The sequence below is a fragment of the Blennius ocellaris genome, assembly GCF_963422515.1.
Source record: "Blennius ocellaris genome assembly, chromosome: 11".
Classification (NCBI taxonomy): domain Eukaryota; kingdom Metazoa; phylum Chordata; class Actinopteri; order Blenniiformes; family Blenniidae; genus Blennius; species Blennius ocellaris.
Window position 1 is genome coordinate 7,598,770 of NC_137660.1, and position 21,835 is coordinate 7,620,604.

General features: G+C 44.8%; 1 protein-coding gene across 2 annotated transcripts in view; it reads left to right on the forward strand.

The window, feature by feature from the left end:
• The window catches only part of LOC308136343 (unconventional myosin-IXAb-like), a gene marked incomplete at its 5' end in the record, with an annotated part of 120,383 nt that overhangs the window by 90,646 nt on the left and 7,902 nt on the right, over positions 1 to 21,835 (forward strand). For both annotated transcript variants that reach the window (XM_080504659.1, XM_080504660.1), the window contains 24 exons: positions 1,216 to 1,291; positions 1,905 to 2,048; positions 2,291 to 2,330; positions 2,473 to 2,595; positions 4,877 to 4,957; positions 5,076 to 5,186; positions 5,747 to 5,869; positions 5,959 to 6,108; positions 7,065 to 7,366; positions 8,237 to 9,361; positions 10,571 to 10,655; positions 11,128 to 11,328; positions 13,761 to 13,858; positions 14,227 to 14,638; positions 15,892 to 16,008; positions 16,215 to 16,403; positions 16,489 to 16,536; positions 16,623 to 16,734; positions 18,306 to 18,367; positions 19,385 to 19,577; positions 19,662 to 19,790; positions 19,903 to 20,008; positions 20,205 to 20,336; positions 21,088 to 21,211. In XM_080504659.1, coding sequence (XP_080360785.1) covers positions 1,216 to 1,291; positions 1,905 to 2,048; positions 2,291 to 2,330; positions 2,473 to 2,595; positions 4,877 to 4,957; positions 5,076 to 5,186; positions 5,747 to 5,869; positions 5,959 to 6,108; positions 7,065 to 7,366; positions 8,237 to 9,361; positions 10,571 to 10,655; positions 11,128 to 11,328; positions 13,761 to 13,858; positions 14,227 to 14,638; positions 15,892 to 16,008; positions 16,215 to 16,403; positions 16,489 to 16,536; positions 16,623 to 16,734; positions 18,306 to 18,367; positions 19,385 to 19,577; positions 19,662 to 19,790; positions 19,903 to 20,008; positions 20,205 to 20,336; positions 21,088 to 21,211 — 4,283 coding nt within the window. The remainder of the gene's footprint in view (positions 1 to 1,215; positions 1,292 to 1,904; positions 2,049 to 2,290; positions 2,331 to 2,472; positions 2,596 to 4,876; positions 4,958 to 5,075; positions 5,187 to 5,746; positions 5,870 to 5,958; positions 6,109 to 7,064; positions 7,367 to 8,236; positions 9,362 to 10,570; positions 10,656 to 11,127; positions 11,329 to 13,760; positions 13,859 to 14,226; positions 14,639 to 15,891; positions 16,009 to 16,214; positions 16,404 to 16,488; positions 16,537 to 16,622; positions 16,735 to 18,305; positions 18,368 to 19,384; positions 19,578 to 19,661; positions 19,791 to 19,902; positions 20,009 to 20,204; positions 20,337 to 21,087; positions 21,212 to 21,835) is intronic.

The window sequence follows — 21,835 nt, forward strand, 5'->3', positions numbered from 1 at the left end:
CGACAGCGCCCCCAATCCAGCAGCTGTTGTAATTGTGTGACCCCCCCACCCCCCACCCCCACCTCCCAAGGGGACCCAGTCCCGGGCGATATGTGAAATGCCCCATAGGCCCACAATCCTAATGCTTGAGCCCTCTGATCCAGCTCAATGTGACCCCTTTTCTCTTCTAGACTTCCATTTTTAATCAAATGAATGATATTTTGGACTCAGCTGCTTTTGTAGCTGCTCTCTATCAAAATGTGTTTTATAATTGGATGGTTGAGCCTTAAGCCTCCACTGCAGTCGTTATTCTCGTCATCGGGCTCGATGCGATCAAAGGAGACAATTCCAGGAAGGTGAGACGGGCTCGGCGGCGATGTTCAGCCTGGGTAAGCTGGTTCTATTACCGCCGGTAATGAGACCTTAGAAACCAGGAATGTTGGGAACAGATAGAATCACGTCGAGAGCAGAGCTCATAACCCAGGATTTTCTCACATGAGCGGTCAGACAAATGAATCAAGTCCCAGTGGACCGGTGCACTTTAATGACACCTCCAGACTTTCTGGTTGTCCCTTATCGCTCCTTTTCTCCCTGGGATGTGCTCTTGATCGGCCATAACATTAAGACTACCTGCCTGGTGTTTATTAGGTTGCTCTTTTGAAGGCATGCTGGGATAGATGGCGATCAGACAGAACCTCATTATCCTCACGATGAGTACAAAACTATAACAAATATATGGAAGAATATTCACTATAGTTGATAAATATCGTGTGCTGACACCGTTATGGTGTAATGTACGCTTTGTTGATGGAGCATTGTTAAATTCAGAGTGAGCGGCACAAACGTCACGCTGAAATCCACCATTGTTATTGTTTGTGTTTCACACCAGCAGGAAAACCATTGCCTGCCGTCTTATCGTGCATGAGCACGTACTCCACTGTTCAGAAAGATTTTGTTCCCACTGTTCAGACTTCAGCCAAACATGAAATGCTGCTGTTTTCATGGACTTAAGACACCTTTTACGTGTGAATGAATAGTCAAAACACCTCCAAAATAAGTTTCTCTTGAAAACATTCTGTAAACAAGGCCCTTTCTTTCTTTCGTCACTGCGGATTTGCCTGAAAACCTTTGAGCACAATGTTCCTCTTTTCACAAAACTCGTGAAAAAAAAGCGTGAATTTAATATTGCTTACAGAGCTGCATTGTGTCACGGTGGTTGTGCCGCTCTCCACACAGGTATCACGAGGAAGAATCCACGGACTCCTTTGTCAGACCTTCAAGGAACCAACGCCCTCAACGAGAAGGCCAGCTGGTGAGACTCTTGTGCCACTTTTCCACCTTAAAGCACAGATTTCTTTATTTTACTGCTCACATCTTGTTTTTAGGAGCCATTTCTGCTTATAGTTGGCAGGTAATTTACCTCATTTAGATAATTTTTATTACATTATTTGGACACTTGGTGATGATAATTCAACACTACTTGTATATGTAGAGGGCATAGGTCACAGGAAGAGGAAGACACAATTAACAAGTAGCAATCTTAGGAACACATTTGTGGTTTTTTGTGGGTTTTTTTTTTTTTTTTTAAGAAATCAGTTACTAGCATGTCAAAGCTAAAACCGGTGTTACTTTATAATGGCTTTTTATCCCACCATTGCTTAACCGTACACACCTTCTCTCCTGATAAATGCTTGAGATTTTACAGGAAGTAATGTGTCCACTTCAGATATGCAAAATGTTTTCCTGAAGTTCAATTAGTATTGAATCATGAGAACAGATCAATGGTACAAGCACAGCCTCTGTACTCCTCCTGTACTTCCTATTTTGGAGAATGTCATGTGAAAGCGACCTGCACCACTGTTTTTGAGCGCGCTTTGTACAATTTTGTCTTGCGTGAGGTCACGTCTTTCCTCCCCTCTCTTCAGGGATGGCTTCAGCGTTGGATGTAACGGTCGCAGCTCCAGGTCGGCTCGCTTCTCCTCCACAGGAAGCCACGCCCTGGAAGAAGACGGGATCTTCCTCAACTCGACGAACAGCAAGCTGCTGGAGAGAGCTCAGGGGATCCTGCTGTGAGTGGTTCTCAACCGGGTCCTCAAATATTTCTACAAAATATGTGTTGGAACTGCACTTCATTTAAGCTCCTTTCGCAACTTTGACCTGCCTTTCTCATCCGTATCCTTCAGAAACGGCCACATTTTGTCATATTAAGAGTGTTGCATTAGGTGTATATTGTACAAACCACAGTGCAGACACGTCACGTCATCAGTTTCACTTTATCTCCTCTAACCAAAACGCTGTTTCTCACCTGCAGGCGAAACAAAAACTGCAAAATTAGACCAACTTTACCCAAGGTAAGCTGCGTATATTACACACCCAAAGTTTACAAGTTGTATTTTCCACAGGATCGAGTGTGTGTGTGTGCGTGCGTGCGTGCGTGTGTGTATTTATTTTTTTATTTAAAAAATATATATATTGTGTCTTTTGTGTGTGCAGCACTTATTGGACATCAAGTCTCTGCGTTACCTGAGCAGCGTGACCCTCCACGACCGGATCACCAAGTCCCTGCTCCACCTGCACAAGAAGAAGAAACCACCGAGCATCAGCGCTCAGTTCCAGGTCAGTGCTGCTGTCGCCCTCTGCTGGAGGACACAGTGACATGCAACAGCCTCTCTTGAGTGACGCAGCAGACTTGAACTGGAGCAGGGATGGGCAACGGGTTTCCCCAAAGGGCCAAGTGAAAAATTAATGCCATTATTGAGACAGGAGATTTAAATCGACTTCAGTTCTGCTCAATAAAGATTATCTGTTGATAAAAAGTAGTTTTACGTCTCAGAACATTGTAAGAAGCCCACATATATAAGTGATGAAGCAATATCACACCAGATAAAGTACACAGGGTAAAATCAAGACGGTATCAACACATAGATGAAATCATTCAGAGTAGGTGTGGTCTGCAGTTAGGGGGTGAATAACTAAGAGAATAAAGAACTTTGAGTACTGATTACTTTTCTTTTGCTGCACCTTAAGGACCAGTTGAGCCCCTCGGCCTTATGGTGCCCAGGTCGAGTCTGTCGCCACTCGAGAAGACATTTCTTTGTATTTATCTGTTCCAGTGAAATGTTTGTTCATTAAAAGTACAACAATTCTGATTCTCATTATAAATCCTACAATATTTATGCAAACCCACTTTAAAGAGAGAGTCTTTTGATAATTTGTTCCTTTGAACATATTTCTGTTGGTGAGTCGTTTGTGGTTGGAGACAGCAATTATCCTCTATTATCACCAGTGGAGTGATTTTGGTTGTTAGTAGAGGAGGATTAGATTTTTTTTGTGGACTCCAATAGAGTCCAAGAGCAAGATCATTGAACTGTGAGGAATTCATCAGAACTAAGACACAGACTCTCACTGACTAAGTGCCATTTAGTATTAAGGTTGAACCATTACTGCTCTTCTGGTAGTGATACAAACTGATAGTATGTTTTAAAGTCTGGTTTTTTTAATGCTTCAAATAAAAAGTTAAAGATGTAAAATGATCTTTTGTATTTAGTTTGACAGTGAAGTCACCACAGATGGACTTAGTGAAATGAGTAGCTGCCACTGGACTCACTGGGGGTCGGCAAGGTTAAGGTGGCCATATTTTAATTTCCACAAAAGAGAACATTTGGGTCTGAATACATCCTCGATTTACATGTAGAATATGAAGCATCAAGACTCAAGAGTGTTCCTAAAGATAAAGCAGCTTTTAGTTCCTACGCTCCTCACCTGTGGAACAAACTTCCTGCTCACACACACACACTTCTTTAAAGGCCTAAAAACATTATTGTCCCCACAGGATTTTAAATGAGTTTTTACCTATTTACTTTATCTCTTCTTTTTTTTTTTTATCTTGTTTTTCCTCATCTTAAGCACCTTGATTTAATGTATGTTCCCATTAAAACACTGTGAATTGAATTATGTCTGAATATAGGAATATATTTCCCTTACCTTGAAGTTCAGTTATTATCTTAAAATGGTTGAAGTCGACCTCCATCTCTGTACTTGGATGGATGGATGGATGGATGGATGGATGGATGGATGGATATTGGACTGAAAAAGCTTCTGCTCTTTGTTTTTTTTTATTTCTTATCTCTTTATTTATCCTACTCCATTCCTTGTATTCACAACAATGCCGTTGTTTGCTGTTGCTGTGGTTGCTGCTGAGGCTGCGAATTTCCCCACGGGGATGAATAAAGTATATCTATCTATCTATCTATCTATCTATCTATCTATCTATCTGTCTATCTGTCTATCTGTCTATCTGTCTATCTATCTATCTATCTATCTATCTATCTATCTATCTATCTATCTGTCTGTCTGTCTGTCTGTCTGTCTGTCTGTCTGTCTGTCTGTCTGTCTGTCTGTCTGTCTGTCTGTCTGTCTGTCTGTCTGTCTGTCTGTCTGTCTGTCTGTCTGTCTGTCTGTCTGTCTGTCTGTCTGTCTGTCTGTCTGTCTATCTATCTATCTATCTATCTATCTATCTATCTATCTATCTATCTATCTATCTATCTATCTATCTATCTATCTATCTATCTATCTATCTATCTATCTATCTATCTATCTATCTATCTATCTATCTGTCTATCTATCAACAAATACAAGTTTTTTTTAAATGTATACAGATTTTTAGCTTTCAACTTTCATGCCTGATATATTTAGGAAGAGGCAATATAAATGTGGATTAATATCTTATTATGGTGATCTTTTTATTTTTTTAATGAATTTATGAAAGCAGGCATCAATACAGTATTTGTAGTTTTTATCCTTGAACCATAAATGAAGTAAATACAAGACACTCCTAACGTTGAACTGACAACTAAAAGCTGCTTTTAAATTAAATGATGTCTTTGTGTGCGTGCAGGCGTCACTTAATAAGCTGATGGAGACTCTTGACCAGTCGGAGCCGTACTTCGTCAAGTGCATTCGCTCCAACGCCGAGAAGGTAATCACCGCCGCAGAGGAGGAGGAGGAGGAGGAGGAGGAGGAGGAGGAGCCATCCCCGTCTGAATGCTTTTATCCGTTTGTCTGTATTGACCTGTTTGTTGTCTGGCGTTGTTCAGCTGCCGCTGCGCTTCTACGACAGCCTGGTGCTGAGACAGCTGAGGTACACCGGCATGCTGGAAACTGTCCGCATCCGGCAATCAGGATACAGCATCAAGTACACCTTCCAGGTAATCCGTCACTTCTTCCACACAGCTATGCAGCTCCTGTGCTTCAGGTTCATTTCCATGTTGTTTGCTCAGCGTTTCAATTTCGATGCCGGTTTTTTATGTTTGGTGGAACATTTTTCCACAAATGACATGTTTTTGCCTGCGTTTGCTTCCAATATTGCGGTCTAATTAAGATCATATGACAAAACAAATATGGGTTTGGTGGTGTTGAAGTTGGTGACCCAGAAGTTCACTGGTTTCAATCAAACTGAGTCCCTGAACAAGATCCTGAAACCCGGTTTGAAGCAGGAAAATCATCAGGCTCCACCTCCGAGTCTGGTTCTGCAGAAAGTCTCCATCTGAGTCTGGTTCTGCAGAAAGTCTCCATCTGAGTCTGGTTCTGCAGGTTTCTTCTTGTTAGAACAGACTTTTTCCTCTCAGTCGAATCAGTCGAACACTCTTATCTTAATCTTAATACAAGAAATGATGCAGTTCCAATGTTTACCCTATTTTCTAATAATCATCATTAGCTGTTGTCTCTGTTGATTCAAGTGCTCATGTATTTCCACGTGTTCTCCCAGGACTTTGTGCGTCACTTTCACGTGCTGCTGCCTCGGGGCACGAGCCCGACAAAGTCCGGCATCAGGGAGTTCTTCAGGCGGATCCACCTCCCGCCAGCAGGTTATCAAGTGGGCAACACGATGGTGCGCACTCCGAGACTCAAAAAGCTTCCCACAGTTCTGTTCGGTCACTGTCCGGCACTCACGAGAAAAACCCCTCCCGTCTCACGCAGGTGTTCCTGCGGGAGGCGGAGCGGCAGCGCCTGCAGACCCTCCTGCACCAGGAGGTCCTGCGGCGCATCGTCGCGCTGCAGCGCCGCTTCAGGGCCGTCCTGGAGAGGAAGCACTTCCTCAGCATGCGGCGAGCGGCGAGCGCCATCCAGGTGAGACCGCCTCCCGCTGCGAGTGCATCGTCAGTCCCAAACTCGCTGCTCTCCAGGAGGAGTCCATTAAGGCCTCTTTGTTTATCACTGTTAAAGCAGGAGGTGATTAATAGCTACGTGAGGAGCGGCGCCCTCTAAATATAACCACCCTATTCTGGATGACGAGCACTCATGTCCTCACGGCGGTTTACACTCGTTACACTCGCTCTCAGTGGAGAATGAAGTCAATAAAGTCTATATGAAATGTCCCGGATTGGCTTTCAGTCTCAAAGGAAAATTTGAAACGTGTTTCAGAACAGAAAGTTCATGTAAATGGCTGCACTCCATGTCTGATTCCTGATGCGCAGCACTCCTATTCTGGACAGAAACAAATGTTCAGTATTCAATATTATGTTAGACCTGGAGGAGACGGTGAGGGAAATGTTGATAGTAAGGGAAGAAGGCAAAAGACAATGTTTTTATGTCCAAATCCTCACGCCGCTGAGATTAAAACGTTATAGAGACCAACTCAAATTGTTAAACAGACAAACATGAACATCAGTGTCTACATTTTCAATCAAAACAATCTTTAATGAAAGTCTCCATAAGCAATGTGACAAATGTTTTATTGACAGAATCCAACGATAAGTAACTTAATTTTCTATAGTATTTCAGCAACCCGTCTTGCTTTATCCCATTTACTGTTGATGCTGGTTCAACAGTCAATGGAAAAGAGGCCTTACGGCTCCAATTTGGCCAAACCACCAAGCAAAACTGTAAACATTTCAAAGAAAACAGATTTTTTTTTCCCCAACTAATTTCTTCGGTGTAGCAGCCACAACTCAACACTGAGACTCCGTGATGCAGACACACATGAACTATGAGCATAGAACACGTTTTATGATCCGTATAATGAACCTGTTTGCCTTTTATTTTTTAGACTGTGAGCGTAACTCTGTATATCGCTCTCTCTGCAGCGCTGGTGGCGGTTCTGCCTCCTCAAGCAGTCCGCCATCGACCTGAGTGAGGAGGAGGGGGCGGCGGTGTGTCTGCAGGCAGCCTGGCGGGGTTACAGGGAGCGCAGGAGGTTCCTGCATCAGCGGGACTCTGCCGTCGTCATACAGAGGAGCTGGAGGAGGTGCCGGCAGCGCAGGACCGAGGCGGCGATGACCATTCAGTCGGTCTGGAGAGGATTCAAGGAGAGGGAGTGCTACTGCAGGACGTACAGGGGGGTGACGCAGCTGCAGGCTGTGGGCAGAGGATACCTGGCACGACTCAGGTGAGTGCAAAACATGTCATGGGGTTCAATCAGTTCTCATTCATCAGCTCAAACATGGGATTTTTAAATGAGCTCAAATTAGTTATTTACCTTGACATATAATCTCGTGATGAGAAATACTTGTTGCCATTTTAGGATTTTTCAGTTTCTTTTTTTTTATATCACCTTCTGATCAACTGTGTGCTCGATGATGCTGCTAAAAAAAAAGGAATCGGACATATATATTTTTTCCCCCTGCCAAATTTAAGAAATTTCGCAGAAACTTTGAGAATTTGTTGTGTGAAATGGGAAAAGCTTTGCATTAATTTGTCCTCCGATGAGGATGTTTGCATTGTTGAGACAGCAAGTGAACAATAAATCAAATTGGAGAAAAAAGAAAACGAATACAAACAATAAATAATGTGTTGTTTGACTGCGCCTGAATTTAAAGGTTTTACGGTCATTTTCCCCCCAAAAAGCTGCATCTTTCTAGATCTTATCTTGGAATTACAGATGTTTTTTCATACATCTTGTGGCCAAAAGTATTTCAAAAGTATTTGCCCACCTGCCTTCACATGCATATGAACTTGAGTGTCATTCCATCATTCTGTAACCATAGAATAGAATATAATGTTGGTCACCTTATAACAGATTCAACAACAGATTCCCTCCAGGTTTCTTTGTGTTGGGCCGAGCTCAGCAACGGAAAAACAAGCCCAAACCAATAATCCCTCCCTCCCAGTTAGTTCACTGTCGTTTCCAGTGGCTTCCACTTTGTCATCGTTCCACTAACAGTTGACAGTATTTGCGTCAACTGATCCTCCTCCTTTATTTTTTGATGAATTACAAATTTGATGACACTTTTGCTTTTTTCCCGAATGTTTCCTGCAGGTTCAGAGAACTGAAAGAGCAACACGACACGAGTCCACCAGCAGTCCTGGAGGCGGGCGCCGTGGAGGACCTCGTCCAGTCCGCAGAGGAGAGTTACATCCAGGAGGCTCCTGAAGGCTTCGGCTCCGTTTCCTCGGATGTGGCCGAGGCAGAGAAAGAGGAGGACTCGGAGCGAAGCAGGAGCGTCGACGGAGCCAGCCTGAAGAACCGGTCGAAGCGGGAGAGCAGACGGATGAGAGAGCTGGAGCAGGCCAAGTTCAGCCTGGAGCTCCTCAAAGTGCGAACGACCAGCGCGGGAGGCTCCCTGCAGGAAGACGACGACCATCACAGACGCTCGCCGTCGCCGCGAGGATCTCCAACGAGTCGGGGAAGTTGCGAAGTGCTCGCCGTGGAGGACATGGAGACGGAAGGAGGAGTGACCTCACGTCAAGAGCACCCGGGAACTCTGGATCTTCGTCCTCAAGAGCTGCTGAGAGACTCCAACCACAACGAAAAGGTCCTGATCGAGTCGCCAGACGTGCCGGAGGGGCCGAGGGCGACATTTTATATCGCTTCCGACCAAAGTCCAGTCCACGAACCAAAATATGAAAGCCCAAGCAAATCACACAAGCAGAGAAGAGAGTCCACCTCACGGAGGCCCGTCGTGGTGTTGATCAGTATGCAAAAGGAGAGTCCTCTGGACGAGGGGGAGCTGCTGGCAGCCCAGACCTTCCAGAGAGCTTCTCAGACGGGAGCCGTCACGTCTGAAAAGATTCCCATCTCAGGCTTGGAGGTCGGCCTGGAAAGGGAAGCTTCTCCCCAGGCCGAGAGGGTTGGGGTGGACAAGTCCTCTCGCTTCCACTCCCCAGCGTCTCACGGAGGGAGTCCTGAACCGGCGGGGCCTCGCCCCGCAGACGTAGACATCCGCGTCGTGGCCGAGCCCAAACCCAGCGCCCCCTCCGCTCTCCCCGCCCAGCAGGAGAGGAAAGCCATCCGGCCCCTGCAGAAGGTTCCCAGCCCGGTCCTCGACACCAAACCACCAAAAGCTCAGAAGAAGAGCTCCGCCCAGACTGTGATTGTCAACATGGTGGAGAAGCCGCCAAACACCGTGTTTTCTCCGCCCAGACGCAAGCTGCCTTTCTCCAAGTAAGTTGCTTTTAGCAGAAAGGAGATTCAGAGCACCAAGCCTCTCTTTAAAAATCCCCGATTTGATTGAATTTAATGAAAATAGGTAACCCAGGTCCTCAGAATAACTTCACACAAGGCTCAGTAAAGGCCACTCGAGTCCAAAATCTGTATTTACAACCTCATTAAGTTTGTTTTCTCGAGGTCAACGTATGGTCAACAGCAACGACTGCAGACGCACCGTTCACTTTGTATAGAGGTTTTACCTTTCAAACAGCGGCGGCTGGTGATGCATTTCTTTAGTGGGACTCTTCATTATTATTCCATGTCAGCCAATATTAATTGAGAGAGAGTAATGAAAATTATTATAAATAGCTATTAAAAAGAGCACTTATTAAACTGACTCTTATTAACATACAAATACAAATACAAGCTGTATTTTGGGGCTGGTTTACTTGAAATGACAATTAGTCTGAGTTTAGGAAAAACAAAAGCTGTATCAGGTATATTTTCAAACAACACATCAATTCATACTTCAAAGCCTTTTAGAATGCTTCGAAAGAAACCTAAAAAAAAAAAAAAGAATTTCAAAATAAACTGTGCTGTTAATCACTTAGATTTCCAGTCGTTAAAAAATATGAGCATATCTTAACATGAGCGATTTAAAAAGTGGCCCAAAGTCTCAGACATTAAATGACACTGATTAGTTTAATTTTCTGTCGGTCCCTCTGGTGTTAATCAGTAATTGTTGAGAGTGCTACTAAACCCCCCCTCCTCGGGGGCGACACACACACACACACACACACACACACACACACACACACACACACACACACACACACACACTACAAAAGAGAGAGAAATCAAGAAATCCTCTTTTATTGAGCGATATCGTTAGAACATGAAATTAATACAGTTCAAGGCTCATTAGTTTGTTGGCATAAACATATTTCCATATTTCAACAGTATTACATTTTATTAGTATATTTTATTGGGTGTGGGTGTGGGTGGGGGTGGGGGGGGAGGTGCCCTGATGGCCTCTATTGGCCCGTCGCCACTGCTTTCAAATGTGGATACTTGAGAAAAACGCGACCTCACTCGCTCACGTCTGCTTCCATCTACATATGATGATGACTCTTATCTTATTGTTGTTATAACTACACCTGAAAAGCTGCGCCATCAGACCACAGTCTCACCCAGACTAATACGCCGCATGGCTGTGTGTTGCAGGTCAGATAAGGATTTGGTGAACCAGGAAAGATCTCTTTCCATGTACCGAGACGACTCCAAGTCTGCTGGTTCCAGAACTAGAGAGGTAGGACACACACACACACACACACACACACACACACACACACACACACACACACACACACACACACACACACACACACACACACACACACACACACACACACACACACACACACACACACACACACACACACACACACACACACACACACACACACACACGCACACATCATGCTAACACACACTTCTTTTGCACATTGCCACTTGCTGTTGTCTTCACTCTGACTTTTCCTCCTTAAATTATCAGTCTTATATAGATAACTGTGTCCACATTGACCTTCTGATTGTTTTATATCCTTTAATGTCACTTGAAGTCGGTGCTTTATGGTCACTGGAACACACACACACACACACACACACACACACACACACACACACACACACACACACACACACACACACACACGCACACACACACACTCGCACACGCCTGACTGCACAGCTGATGTGTTCCTGTGGTTGCGTGGAAGCAGGTGGGCCGCCCCGGCCCCAAAAAGAAAGCTCGAATGTCCCGGACGCGCTCCGACTTCCTCACCCGCTGTAACTCTGAGGGCGCCACGCAGTCGGACGACGACGACGAGTACTACACCCCCGCCCACTCCCGCACGCTGCCCCCCTCCCTGTGTCCCACTCGAGCCCACCCCGAGGCCGACTGTCACAGTGACTCGGAGATGGTAAAACACCGGATCTGACCTCCGAACGAAGCTTTCTGTCCCTTCCAACCCTTTAAAAAAAAAAAAATTTCCCCTCCGGTGGACTTCAGCCACTCGCAGCAGGGGGAAGAAGCTTCTTAACACCTCTAACCCCACTTTCGTGGCACCGCTGCACATCTGTCCAACCGATTTCCCCGTTATTGTTTCCGCTTTGACCCACTGTCCTGGAGACGGTGAAAACGTGTTCGTCAACGGACCTACACGTTGCTTCAGTGTCTGCAGGATCGAACACTGAGCCATCGTCACTCTTCTTCACAACACATGAGCAACAGGCTTCAGGTTTACATCACGGCACGATCTTTGTATTGGATCCAACCACTTTAACAAGATCAGAAACCTTAGGAGATGCATCGGATAATATTTAAATAAAAAGTAGTTGTTTTGCTTCCACAGAGACTTCATACAGTGTCTGAGATATCTGGTCTTACAGATTTTACTTATTTGACCATTTAATCCAGTTGTCAATAACTGTAAGTACAAATAAACACTATATGGTATCCTATTATTTAGTCATGCAGGTCAAATTTCATAAAATCAGGGACGTCTGTCAAAATGTGAGCCAAAACCAGTCACCCCGCGAGCAAAACTTTCAAGAAAACCTTTATTTTTATTTTGTTTTTTTGCCAAATTTGTTAAGAGTCGCAGACACAACACAACGCTGAGACCTGACGAGAGACATCAGTGTTGCCGCCATAAAAGAAAGCTTCCTTGTTGCTGTCAAACTCGCCTCAAAGCCACCATGTCAGGGCACGTTTGTAAAAACACCCATAATGCAACAGCTATTAGAGAGGGTTTTTTTTGGGACATTTCACTGTATTTTGCACAAGTAATATTAATTAGATTTGGCTTTATGTTGAGATTGTATTAATTTAGTAATTTTTTTTTTTTTTTAAAGATTCCCATCACATTGTGCACCACAACAACAAAAAATCTTTGAAATAAATAAGGAAACTGAAGGCCGAAAAGATTTGAATTGGTGCCCCAAAATAGTGAAGAGTCGACTTCCTTAATTCCAAAAAGTGGCGTCAAAGAAACAGACGGAATACTTTTATTAACTTTACAGTCTAAGTCCCAATTAAATGTCATATAAAGTAAGAATCACATGATACTCCTACATTTCATTATTATTTGGGTCTGAGACATTTTTAATGACCCAAAACAATCAACAGTAGTAAAATGGCTTTGTTAAAAATGAGCCATGAAATCTTGAAATGGCCCCGCTCTTAAAATCTGAAGCGAAGCTTACAATCGGCACAGTTTTCAGAATAGCAGCAGCTTCAAGTTTTCAAATACAAATGTATGTAATCTGATTAGATTTATTTTTATTACCCAAAATGGAGGGGTTCAGAGGTGTCCTGCTGGACGGATAACCAAATGCTGGCTGCAGAGGGACCCACCCACCAGGAAACTGCTTAAAAACATAAACCTGATTCACAGGATGGAGACTTTGACTGTCAAGCTACGACTACAAAAAGAAAAAGGAGAGGAAGACAGGGGAGAGTGGGATAGACTGCATATTCGAGCCCTGTCTCATTATTACACTATTTTGCTTTATTATTATAAACATCTTTGCCCTCAAATATTCTGTTTGTTCATGCGTGATTTTTGGAAAAAGCAAGAAATAAACAACACAAATATATATCGCAAATGTATCTTTACCTTGACATTAATTTATAATTCATCACTACATATATCGTATATCACTAAGGCTGTTCTACAAACTCAAATGAAAGAATTTTAAAGGTGAATTTCACAATTAATTCGTGAAAACCGTGCGATTATTGACTTATTGACAGGTCCTGAACAAAGTTCGAGGCGACCATGTCGGAGGCAGGTTTAAGTAAAAGGCGCCGTCGTGTGGCGACGTGTTGCACTGCATGACAAGCCGCTGCTCCTGCATGCCTGGATCCACCAAAGCTCGAGCGACTCGGGTAACTCCTCACTAACGCAGTCGCTTTCTAACAGACTCTCCCAGGTCGGACCTGCGTTTCTCCGCCGGTAGCTTCATTAGTCACACCGCTGCTCCGGGAACCTCCTTCTATGTCACTGATGTGCAGAAACTTCACAGTGAAGCCAAAAGCAGTTTTCTAGCTCTGCTTCAGGCTTTTTAAAAAGATTTTTCTTTTTCATGTTGCGTTTAATTAGAGAGTTTTGATCAAGTCAGATCTGATGTCTGGCGTCTGCCTCCACCTCATGTTGAGAACCACAGCTGGATCAGGTGTGACGGAGCAGGACCGCGGCCACCTGGCCGTGTGTTTAAGCAGGAAACTAAGTTCCTCGAGAGTCTTGCTCGCCTCCACCTGATCCAGTTCTCCAGGAGACCCCAACCGAACCGGCGGACCCGTGTTACGTTTCCTTTCTCACCCTTGTGTTGTGGCGTTCTGCTTCTCCAGTCATCGCACAAAGACCAGAAGAAGATCCACAAAACCATGTCCTCAGGGGACCTGGGCAAGGTGGAGGTCCTCAGGAAGACCTCCAGCCAGGACGGAAGGTACATAGTTACTTCTATAGAGTCATCAACGATAAACAAGACCTATGCAGACGCATTTCGCAATGTTTTCCTGTCATCTTCCAACGGTTCACTCCGACCCAGCTGGGAAACCAAAACACTTTGTCGCACCTCCAAACATCAGCTTTCTATCACATTTTGTGGGCCCCAAGTCTGGTGTTTTCTAGATTAATCACTTAAATCTCTTCTCTCTTCGGGCGCCTTTAAGGCTGAATTATTGAATTATTTTCATTTGTAATTCTGCAGTATCTTCTTATTTTGTGTAAAGTAATAAGTGGGGAAAAAAAGTTGGATTCCTCAAGTTGTACAACTGCGTTTTCTCACTTTGTTTGCACTTTTCTTCCTTTTAGCCGGATGAGAGGGAAAATGCGGTTCTGGAGTAAGACGAAACACGGCGAGAAGAAACTGTCGAGAGAAAAGCAGGCCAGCAGGAGCGAGGCTGGAGAAACGCCAGGTAAGAAGACGACATGCAGGAAACAAATGTCTCTAATTTCTCTTGATGTTAATGACCCCCCCCCCCCCCCCCCCCCCACCCCTCCAGATGGCTCGCCCCTCTCTCACAGTCTGGACCTGGAGGCCTCCACCTCTCAGGGGGTCCGGGACAGCAAGGAGAACAAGGAGCCGTCTCCTAAGATGAGGAGGCGACGCAGTGTGAAGATCAGCAGCGTCGCCCTGGAGCCCGCCCAGTGGCAGAACGACGCCCTGCACATCCTCAGCTCGGCACACGACTACCGCACCATGAACGACTTCCTCATGAAGAAGGTCCGAGTTCACACACGCTTGATCTTCACATAGTCGGCCAGCAATCTGGAACCTTTATGAACCAAAAGCTAAAATATGAGTCCAATTTAATCCACGTGAAATCTGTGTGGAGCTGCAGGATGTTTTCAACCTTCTTAATAAACACGACTCGGGTTTGTGAAGTAGCGGGTTCCAGTCATGAAATCTGAAATCAGGAAATGAAGACAATTTGTTAAAGATTGCTACTTTTTTCTTTCAGCTGTTTCACCTTTTACCACATCTATTGTAGGTTTTTTTTAATCGTTATTTCTTGCAGTGCATACGGTGTTTAAGTATTTAATTAATACTGTTTTAGTGTTGTTTTTTTTAATCATCGTACTCAACATCCTCCCCCTCCCCCTCGGATTGAGACCCCTTAAAAAAATGTTTGCTGAGATACGAATAAAAATGTTTATTTACATAGGATTTTGTGAAAGATTCAGTCTTGATCTCGGCACCACGTGACGACCAAAGATCTGAATAAGAAACCATGTTAAAATCTCCCCCAGATGAGTTTTCACCGTCGTGTTTTTGAATGTCGTCTCTCCTGTTGTTAATTCTTGGCCCCTCTATTTCAACTCAATCCTACCAAAATTAAAGTTCAGCATCAAGATGGAGTGGTGGCCGTCCTCAGGCAGGAGGGTCGACGTGCAGTTTGTCGTCTGGACTGTTCGTCTATCGTGGCTCCCTGAAGCTTTCACAATACTATGCATCAATAAACTTTATTTTTATTGCATTTATACAACAGAGTCATTTTCAAAAGGATTCTTAACTCTCAATTAAAAAGGGCTTTAAAAAATAAACCGAAAATATAATAGCTCAACCTAAAACATTTGAAGAAGGAAAAAATGCTAAAACAGCTTAAAATTGTCTGACAGATGGTGGAACTAAAGAGTAAAACCAATAAAATCAGGTTAAAAACTCCTGAAAATGTCGTGTCATATAAGGTTTACCGTCCTTTACGGTGATTGAAAGTTCATGAATCTAACATAAGATATAGTTTTAGTACGAATATCAAAACTATACACCTGTGAAACATTATAAGCTGCGTTTGCTTCAATTTAAACGTGAGACATTGTTTTGCGACTCCATTTAAATTGCAGACCTCCGTTCCAGAGCCGTCAAACGCGGATGGAGAGAGAGTTGTAACCACCGCTCCGCCGCGCACACGCCTTGCTCTCCTCGGTACTTTTAGATGCAGTTTGGCTTCACTGATGAACGTTCTGTCCCTTCAGATCGCCGACTTGGACGCAGAGGATAGTAAAAAGGACACGATGGTTGACGTCGTCTTCAAGAAAGCACTGAAGGAGTTCAGGATCAACATCTTCAATTCGTACTCCACAGCCCTGGCCGTGAGTCCTCGACCACTATTTTGCTCGATACCTTTAAGAAGGGAATCAATGTCTTGATGTGTTTGTGTAAGTACGGTGACGTTTAACAACTGCAGCAATATGAAACGCAACAGAGTAAAATCCATCCACGAAAACAACGCGATAGAAGCATGAATATTCAGACGTGTATAAAAACAGCGACCTGAGTCTGCCTTTCCCTCACTCAGATGGACGATGGGAAGAGCATCCGGTACAAGGATCTGTATGCGCTGTTCGAGCACATCCTGGAGAAGACGATGCGTCTGGAGCAGAGGGACTGGAGTGAGTCGCCCGTCAAGGTGTGGGTCAACACCTTCAAGGTCTTCCTGGATGAGTTCATGACGGAGTACAAGCCCATGGAGGGCACCATTGGCAGGGTGAGTGTTTTTTTCAAAACTGTGATTTGCTCCACTAAGTTTTTGCACCTAAACAAGACATTCAAGGTGACGCGTGTGTTCTCAGGCCCCGAAACGTGAACGTAAGAAGTCCAGGAAGAAGGAAACGGACATCGTGAGTTTGAAACTTTAAAAAAAAGCATCTAATTTAAAGAATTACGCTTGAATTAAGGCGACTGGCGTCTCTGCCGCCCCCTGCAGGTGGAGGAACATAACGGCCACATCTTCAAGGCCACGCAGTACAGCATCCCCACCTACTGCGAGTACTGCTCCTCCCTCATCTGGATGATGGACCGAGCCTGCGTCTGCAAACGTGAGTCAAAGTCCCGAGAGAAAGACTGAAAAGCATAATCCTAGTTAAAAAGGCTGAACGCACGTTCAAGCTCACAGCGCCTCCTAAAGGCCTGGCATGGAAACTACATCGTGTTGAGGCGTGTTCATAGTGACGTGTGGACACAAGTTTTCTTAAGAACACCATCAAGGGAAAAAAAATGGGTGTTGGCTCATGTGGACAGTGAGCTCTACTGACACCAGGCTGTTTTTGTGTCTGTACCTTTAAATGCTAATGAGCTGTGTCTGTCCACCCCTACTCCACAACCTTTTCCAGTAGCATTTGCTCGGAGAGAAAATGGCGCCTGTTTGTAATTTTAGAGGGCAGAACTCTATCTGTGGGAAGGTCAAAGTAACTATCCACTACCAGAGGGAGTGGCTATTTCCCCCCATGACATCATGAAGGGAAGATGAATCACCTGTATGAGCACACCTTCACTAAAAGGTGGACCAAGCAAGTGAGGAAGATGACAAAGTTCACTCCCGAGGCCTCATACACAGGCTACAGGGACACATATTACTGCTAGAAAACCAATATAAAGTAAATTTTACATATCATGGGGCCTTCAGGTAGTGCTTCTGTTGTGCATTGTGGGAGAGGTGTTGTATCTCACGCCTTCCTTCCTGTGGGTCGTATTTTCTGCTGTCCAGCCTGGGTACCTGATACTTGATACGCTGATGCCTGATTATCATGTAATCAACACCACTAAAAGCCTCTTTTTTTTGTACTGTTCCTGCTGCTGCTTCTTTAAGAGACTAACTGCAGCATCTTTTGGTTCAAGGTCGAAGTGTTTTTTTTTTAGCAGTAACACGACGGAATTTTGTCTGTTTTGTCTTGAGAATTCATTGATTTACCATCAGATGATGGGAATTTAATAAGATGAATGTTCACTTTTGAGTACTTTTAATTGCCAGTTTCTTTTATCTTGTGCTTACACTGTATCATCAGCCTCAAAGCAAGCTGGAGGGAGCTGTGACACACACACACACACACACACACACACACACACACACACACACACACACACACACACACACACACACACACACACACACACACACACACACACACACACACACACACACACACACACACACACACACACACACACACACACACAGTTCCTAATGTTCTTCTAACTCACTTAACCACAGACACTAACGCCTGTGTGTAGTTCTTCTTTCCACCCACATGGCACATTACACCCTCTCCCACTCCTTAGACGCACGCACTCATGCATGCACACACACACACACACACACACACACCACACTCCCAACTCCACACACACTTTTCCCTGTGAGTCAGAGAGTCAGCAGAATTGGATTAAACCTCCTGCTCCTTCCTCAAATCTGTCTTCTATCTGGTCAGAGCGCTCCGTCCACTCGTCACGACGGCAGCTCACGATTCGCCCGTCTCATCCCAAACACTGTCCCGCTGCGTCCCCGGGGGGGTCGTGACGACCCTCCGCCGCTAATTCTCCCGCTTTTTGGACGCCGTAGAGGTGCCGCCCGTCTGATTGTGTTTTGTTTGTTTTCTTTTTCATCTGCTAGTGTGTCGCTACGCCTGCCACAGGAAGTGCTGCTCCAAGATGACCACCAAGTGCAGTAAAAAAGTAGGTGGTCGTTATTTCATGGCTTCATGCGTTAATGGCTTTTTGGTGGTAAAATGAATGAATAAAACAAAGAATATAACCACACGGTTCGATGACTAAGCAAAATCTAACAATGAAAACGGAAAGAAACAAGGCAGGGAATTTGCTGTTTCCCGAGCAGAATGCCTGTAATATTTTTACATTTTATTTGTATAATATTATTGTTTTTTCCTCTTAGAATCTGGAGCTCGTGAAATGCATCTTAAATAGCTGGTAAATGAGGCTGAGGGTCTTTCTGTAAATGCACTGTATAAAGGGCATTACTTTATACTTGCTTCAAAAATGTATTTATTGCTTTCTAATGTGACCTTTAACCAAACCATCACTTTACCTTTATGTGAATGGAAAGAACCACTTTTAGACCTTTTATACTGAAAATACCACCTCTTCTAATGACAAGCCTTCCAGAAAGCTTCACTTTAAACAGCACTCAGCCTGCTGCACACTTCATAAAATGTTTATTAACGCCAGCGTTATGCAGCTACCCTATTTTATGTACTAGAAGTCAAATGTCAATCTGAAGCTTGAAAACCTCTTGAGTTTCTCGCGTTACAAGGCTGCATATTCTTCGGCTATTTTGAGGCCACACTGTATTATATATTGCACATTTCAGGGGTATAACGTATTGGATATTGCACATTTCAGCTTTTTAACTTCTATTTGAAATTCTTTTCCTGCTGTTTTTCTTGCCTATGTTCTCCATTTTCAGATTTTTATTCTATTTTGGGTGATGTCGTTGGTCTGTGTCCTCTAATTTGAATTCTGGGTGACGTATATCCAGACTGTTAGAGGGCTAGCACGATGACATTTGGATTCCCAATGTGTCTTGTATGTGCAGTCGACTGATATGTACTGCAAATACGCAAAGAAAACTCAGCAGGCCGCGGCGATCACCGCTGTAGTGCCCGGCAGATGTTCTCTTGGTCAGACCTGCTTCCACATGACGTGCCTCTCTGGTTTGTTCTGCACGGTATCCAGTACGACCCGGAGCTGTCGTCTCGACAGTTCGGCGTGGAGTTGTCCCGTCTGACCAGTGAGGAGCGCGCCGTGCCCCAGCTGGTGGAGAAGCTCATCAACTACATCGAGATGCACGGCCTCTACACCGAGGGCATCTACAGGAAGTCGGGCTCCACCAATAAGATCAAAGAACTCCGACAGGGGCTCGACACAGGTGAGGCTCCTGCACCGTCCGGGCAGAAACCCTCGGAAGCCGCACAGGGGCTCATTTCTCCTCAACTCTCCTTCGCCGTCCTAGACGTGAGCTGCGTGAACCTGGACGACTACAACATCCACGTCATTGCCAGCGTGCTCAAACAGTGGCTCCGCGACCTCCCCAGCCCCCTCATGACCTTCGAACTGTACGAGGAGTTCCTCCGAGCCATGGGTGAGCCCGTGATTGCCCTCCTCCCAATGAGTGCAGGCGCTCCCTTGAAGCTGCGAGTTGGCTCTCATTGCTTGAACCCCCTCATATTCATATTTCTTCCTCCTGTTTTCAGGTCAGCCTGATAAGCGTGAGGCGATACGAGGGGTGTACTCCGTGATCGACCAGCTCAGCAGGACGCACCTCAGCACGCTGGAGCGCCTCATCTTCCACCTGGTCAGGTGGGTTCTGGGATGAGAAGGAGCTGGAGCAGTGCAGCTTCTGGGCCAAACAGCCCAGCACACGCTCTGAAACGCGATCTGACACAATGTCTGTGTGGTGTTTGGTTGTTTTTTTTTAATGTGGCTGCTTTTAGCATCCTCTCATTCGGAGTGGGTGAGTGAGGATATAAAAGGGTTATACGGTGCTGCGTTGCAGGATCGCCCTGCAGGAGGAGACCAACAGGATGTCGGCCAACGCCCTCGCCATCGTGTTCGCTCCCTGCATCCTCCGCTGCCCCGACTCCATCGACCCGCTGCAGAGCGTCCAGGACATCAGCAAAACCACCGCGTACGTCCGCTAATCGCCCAAAGTATTTCCACAGATTAGCACTTTGCGTCCCAGGCTGCCTCCGTGACCGAACTCACAGCTGAGAGGCCGACGCTGCTTTTGTTGTCGACCACAGTGGTTAGAAATGGTGACGTCTCAACTGCATCATCATAGATTTACTAGGTTCAATTCCCCAGCTGCTGATTAATTATAAACTTCCAGTGACGAGCATTTAATTCTCATTTGTAGCAAAATGACTATGATTAAACATTGAAATGTTATTCAAATGTGTTTCTAATATACATGACGACTCACAGCAGTGGTTAAATGAATGGTGACAAGAGGGGTTGTTTGTTTTTTTTCCATTTCTTTCAGATTAAGAGGTTCTGTTTGCCGAGTATTTTACTTAGACTGTTCACTTCTTCCATTACCTTAGGCAATAATTATATTTCATTCATATGTGTGATTGTATTTTGTTTGGGGGGAAAAAAACAATAAACAAAGTTTGCACAAAAAAAAAAAAAAAAAAATGGCGCGTCAGGCTAAAAAGAAAAATTAATTGGTCAAAAAACAAAAAAAAAGATGGTGTACCAACAGAGGATAAAAAGTAATATTTCCAGTGGCTCCGAGCCTAAACGGAGTCTTTCAAATGTTGGAAATTAGCCAATTTGCTCCAGACCTTTTGTACGCGACAGAACAACATTAAAACGATTGAGAGAATGTGGCGCCAAGCGCTCCTCTGATGGAAGCCGTCTCTCTCCGGCTCCTGCAGGTGTGTGGAGCTGATCATCAACGAGCAGATGAGCAAGTACAAGGCGCGTCTGAAGGACATCAGCAGTCTGGAGTTTGCCGAGAGCAAAGCCAAGAGCAGGCTGACCCACATCAGGAAGTCCATGGTAAGCTGGTGCGCAGAGCCAAACCATCCCCGAGGTGGATGTCCTTATCCCCCCGTGCTCCTCTCACTCACACCCCAGGTGGAAGTGGCCCCGGGCTCCAGCAGCAGCTGGCATGGTTTCCTCACGGCCATGGCAGGAGTTCATTCCTCCGTGTCTCGTCGCATCTTTCATCTGCAGATTTGTTTGGGGGGTTTTTTTTGCACACAAGGCAAAAAAAGAACATTTTGGTGGCGGAGTGTCTATATATCGTCGCGGTGTCTGAGGATAATAACCAAAAATACCAACAATTTAAAAAAAAAAATACAAATGGTGGAATTGTTACTATTCAACACTTTATTCTAATGAATAACTTAAAATTTGCTCAGGAAATTGAGACTTACGATCCCCTGTTCTGAACTCAAGTTGTAGCTTTGAAGCCACTTGAGACACGTTACTTTTTTTGGAAATTGGAAGTTGATATCTTCTTTGGCCTTTTTACAGTCGTTGATCCCAAAGCGAGCCTCGGACCACAGATTGGACGCCCCTGCTAGATTGTACAGCTTTACTAGATGGAATATAATCAGACGCAAGTGCTTTTCTCACCTGAGTAGCCTCAGCGTGAGGATGAGACTGGAGTTTAAACGA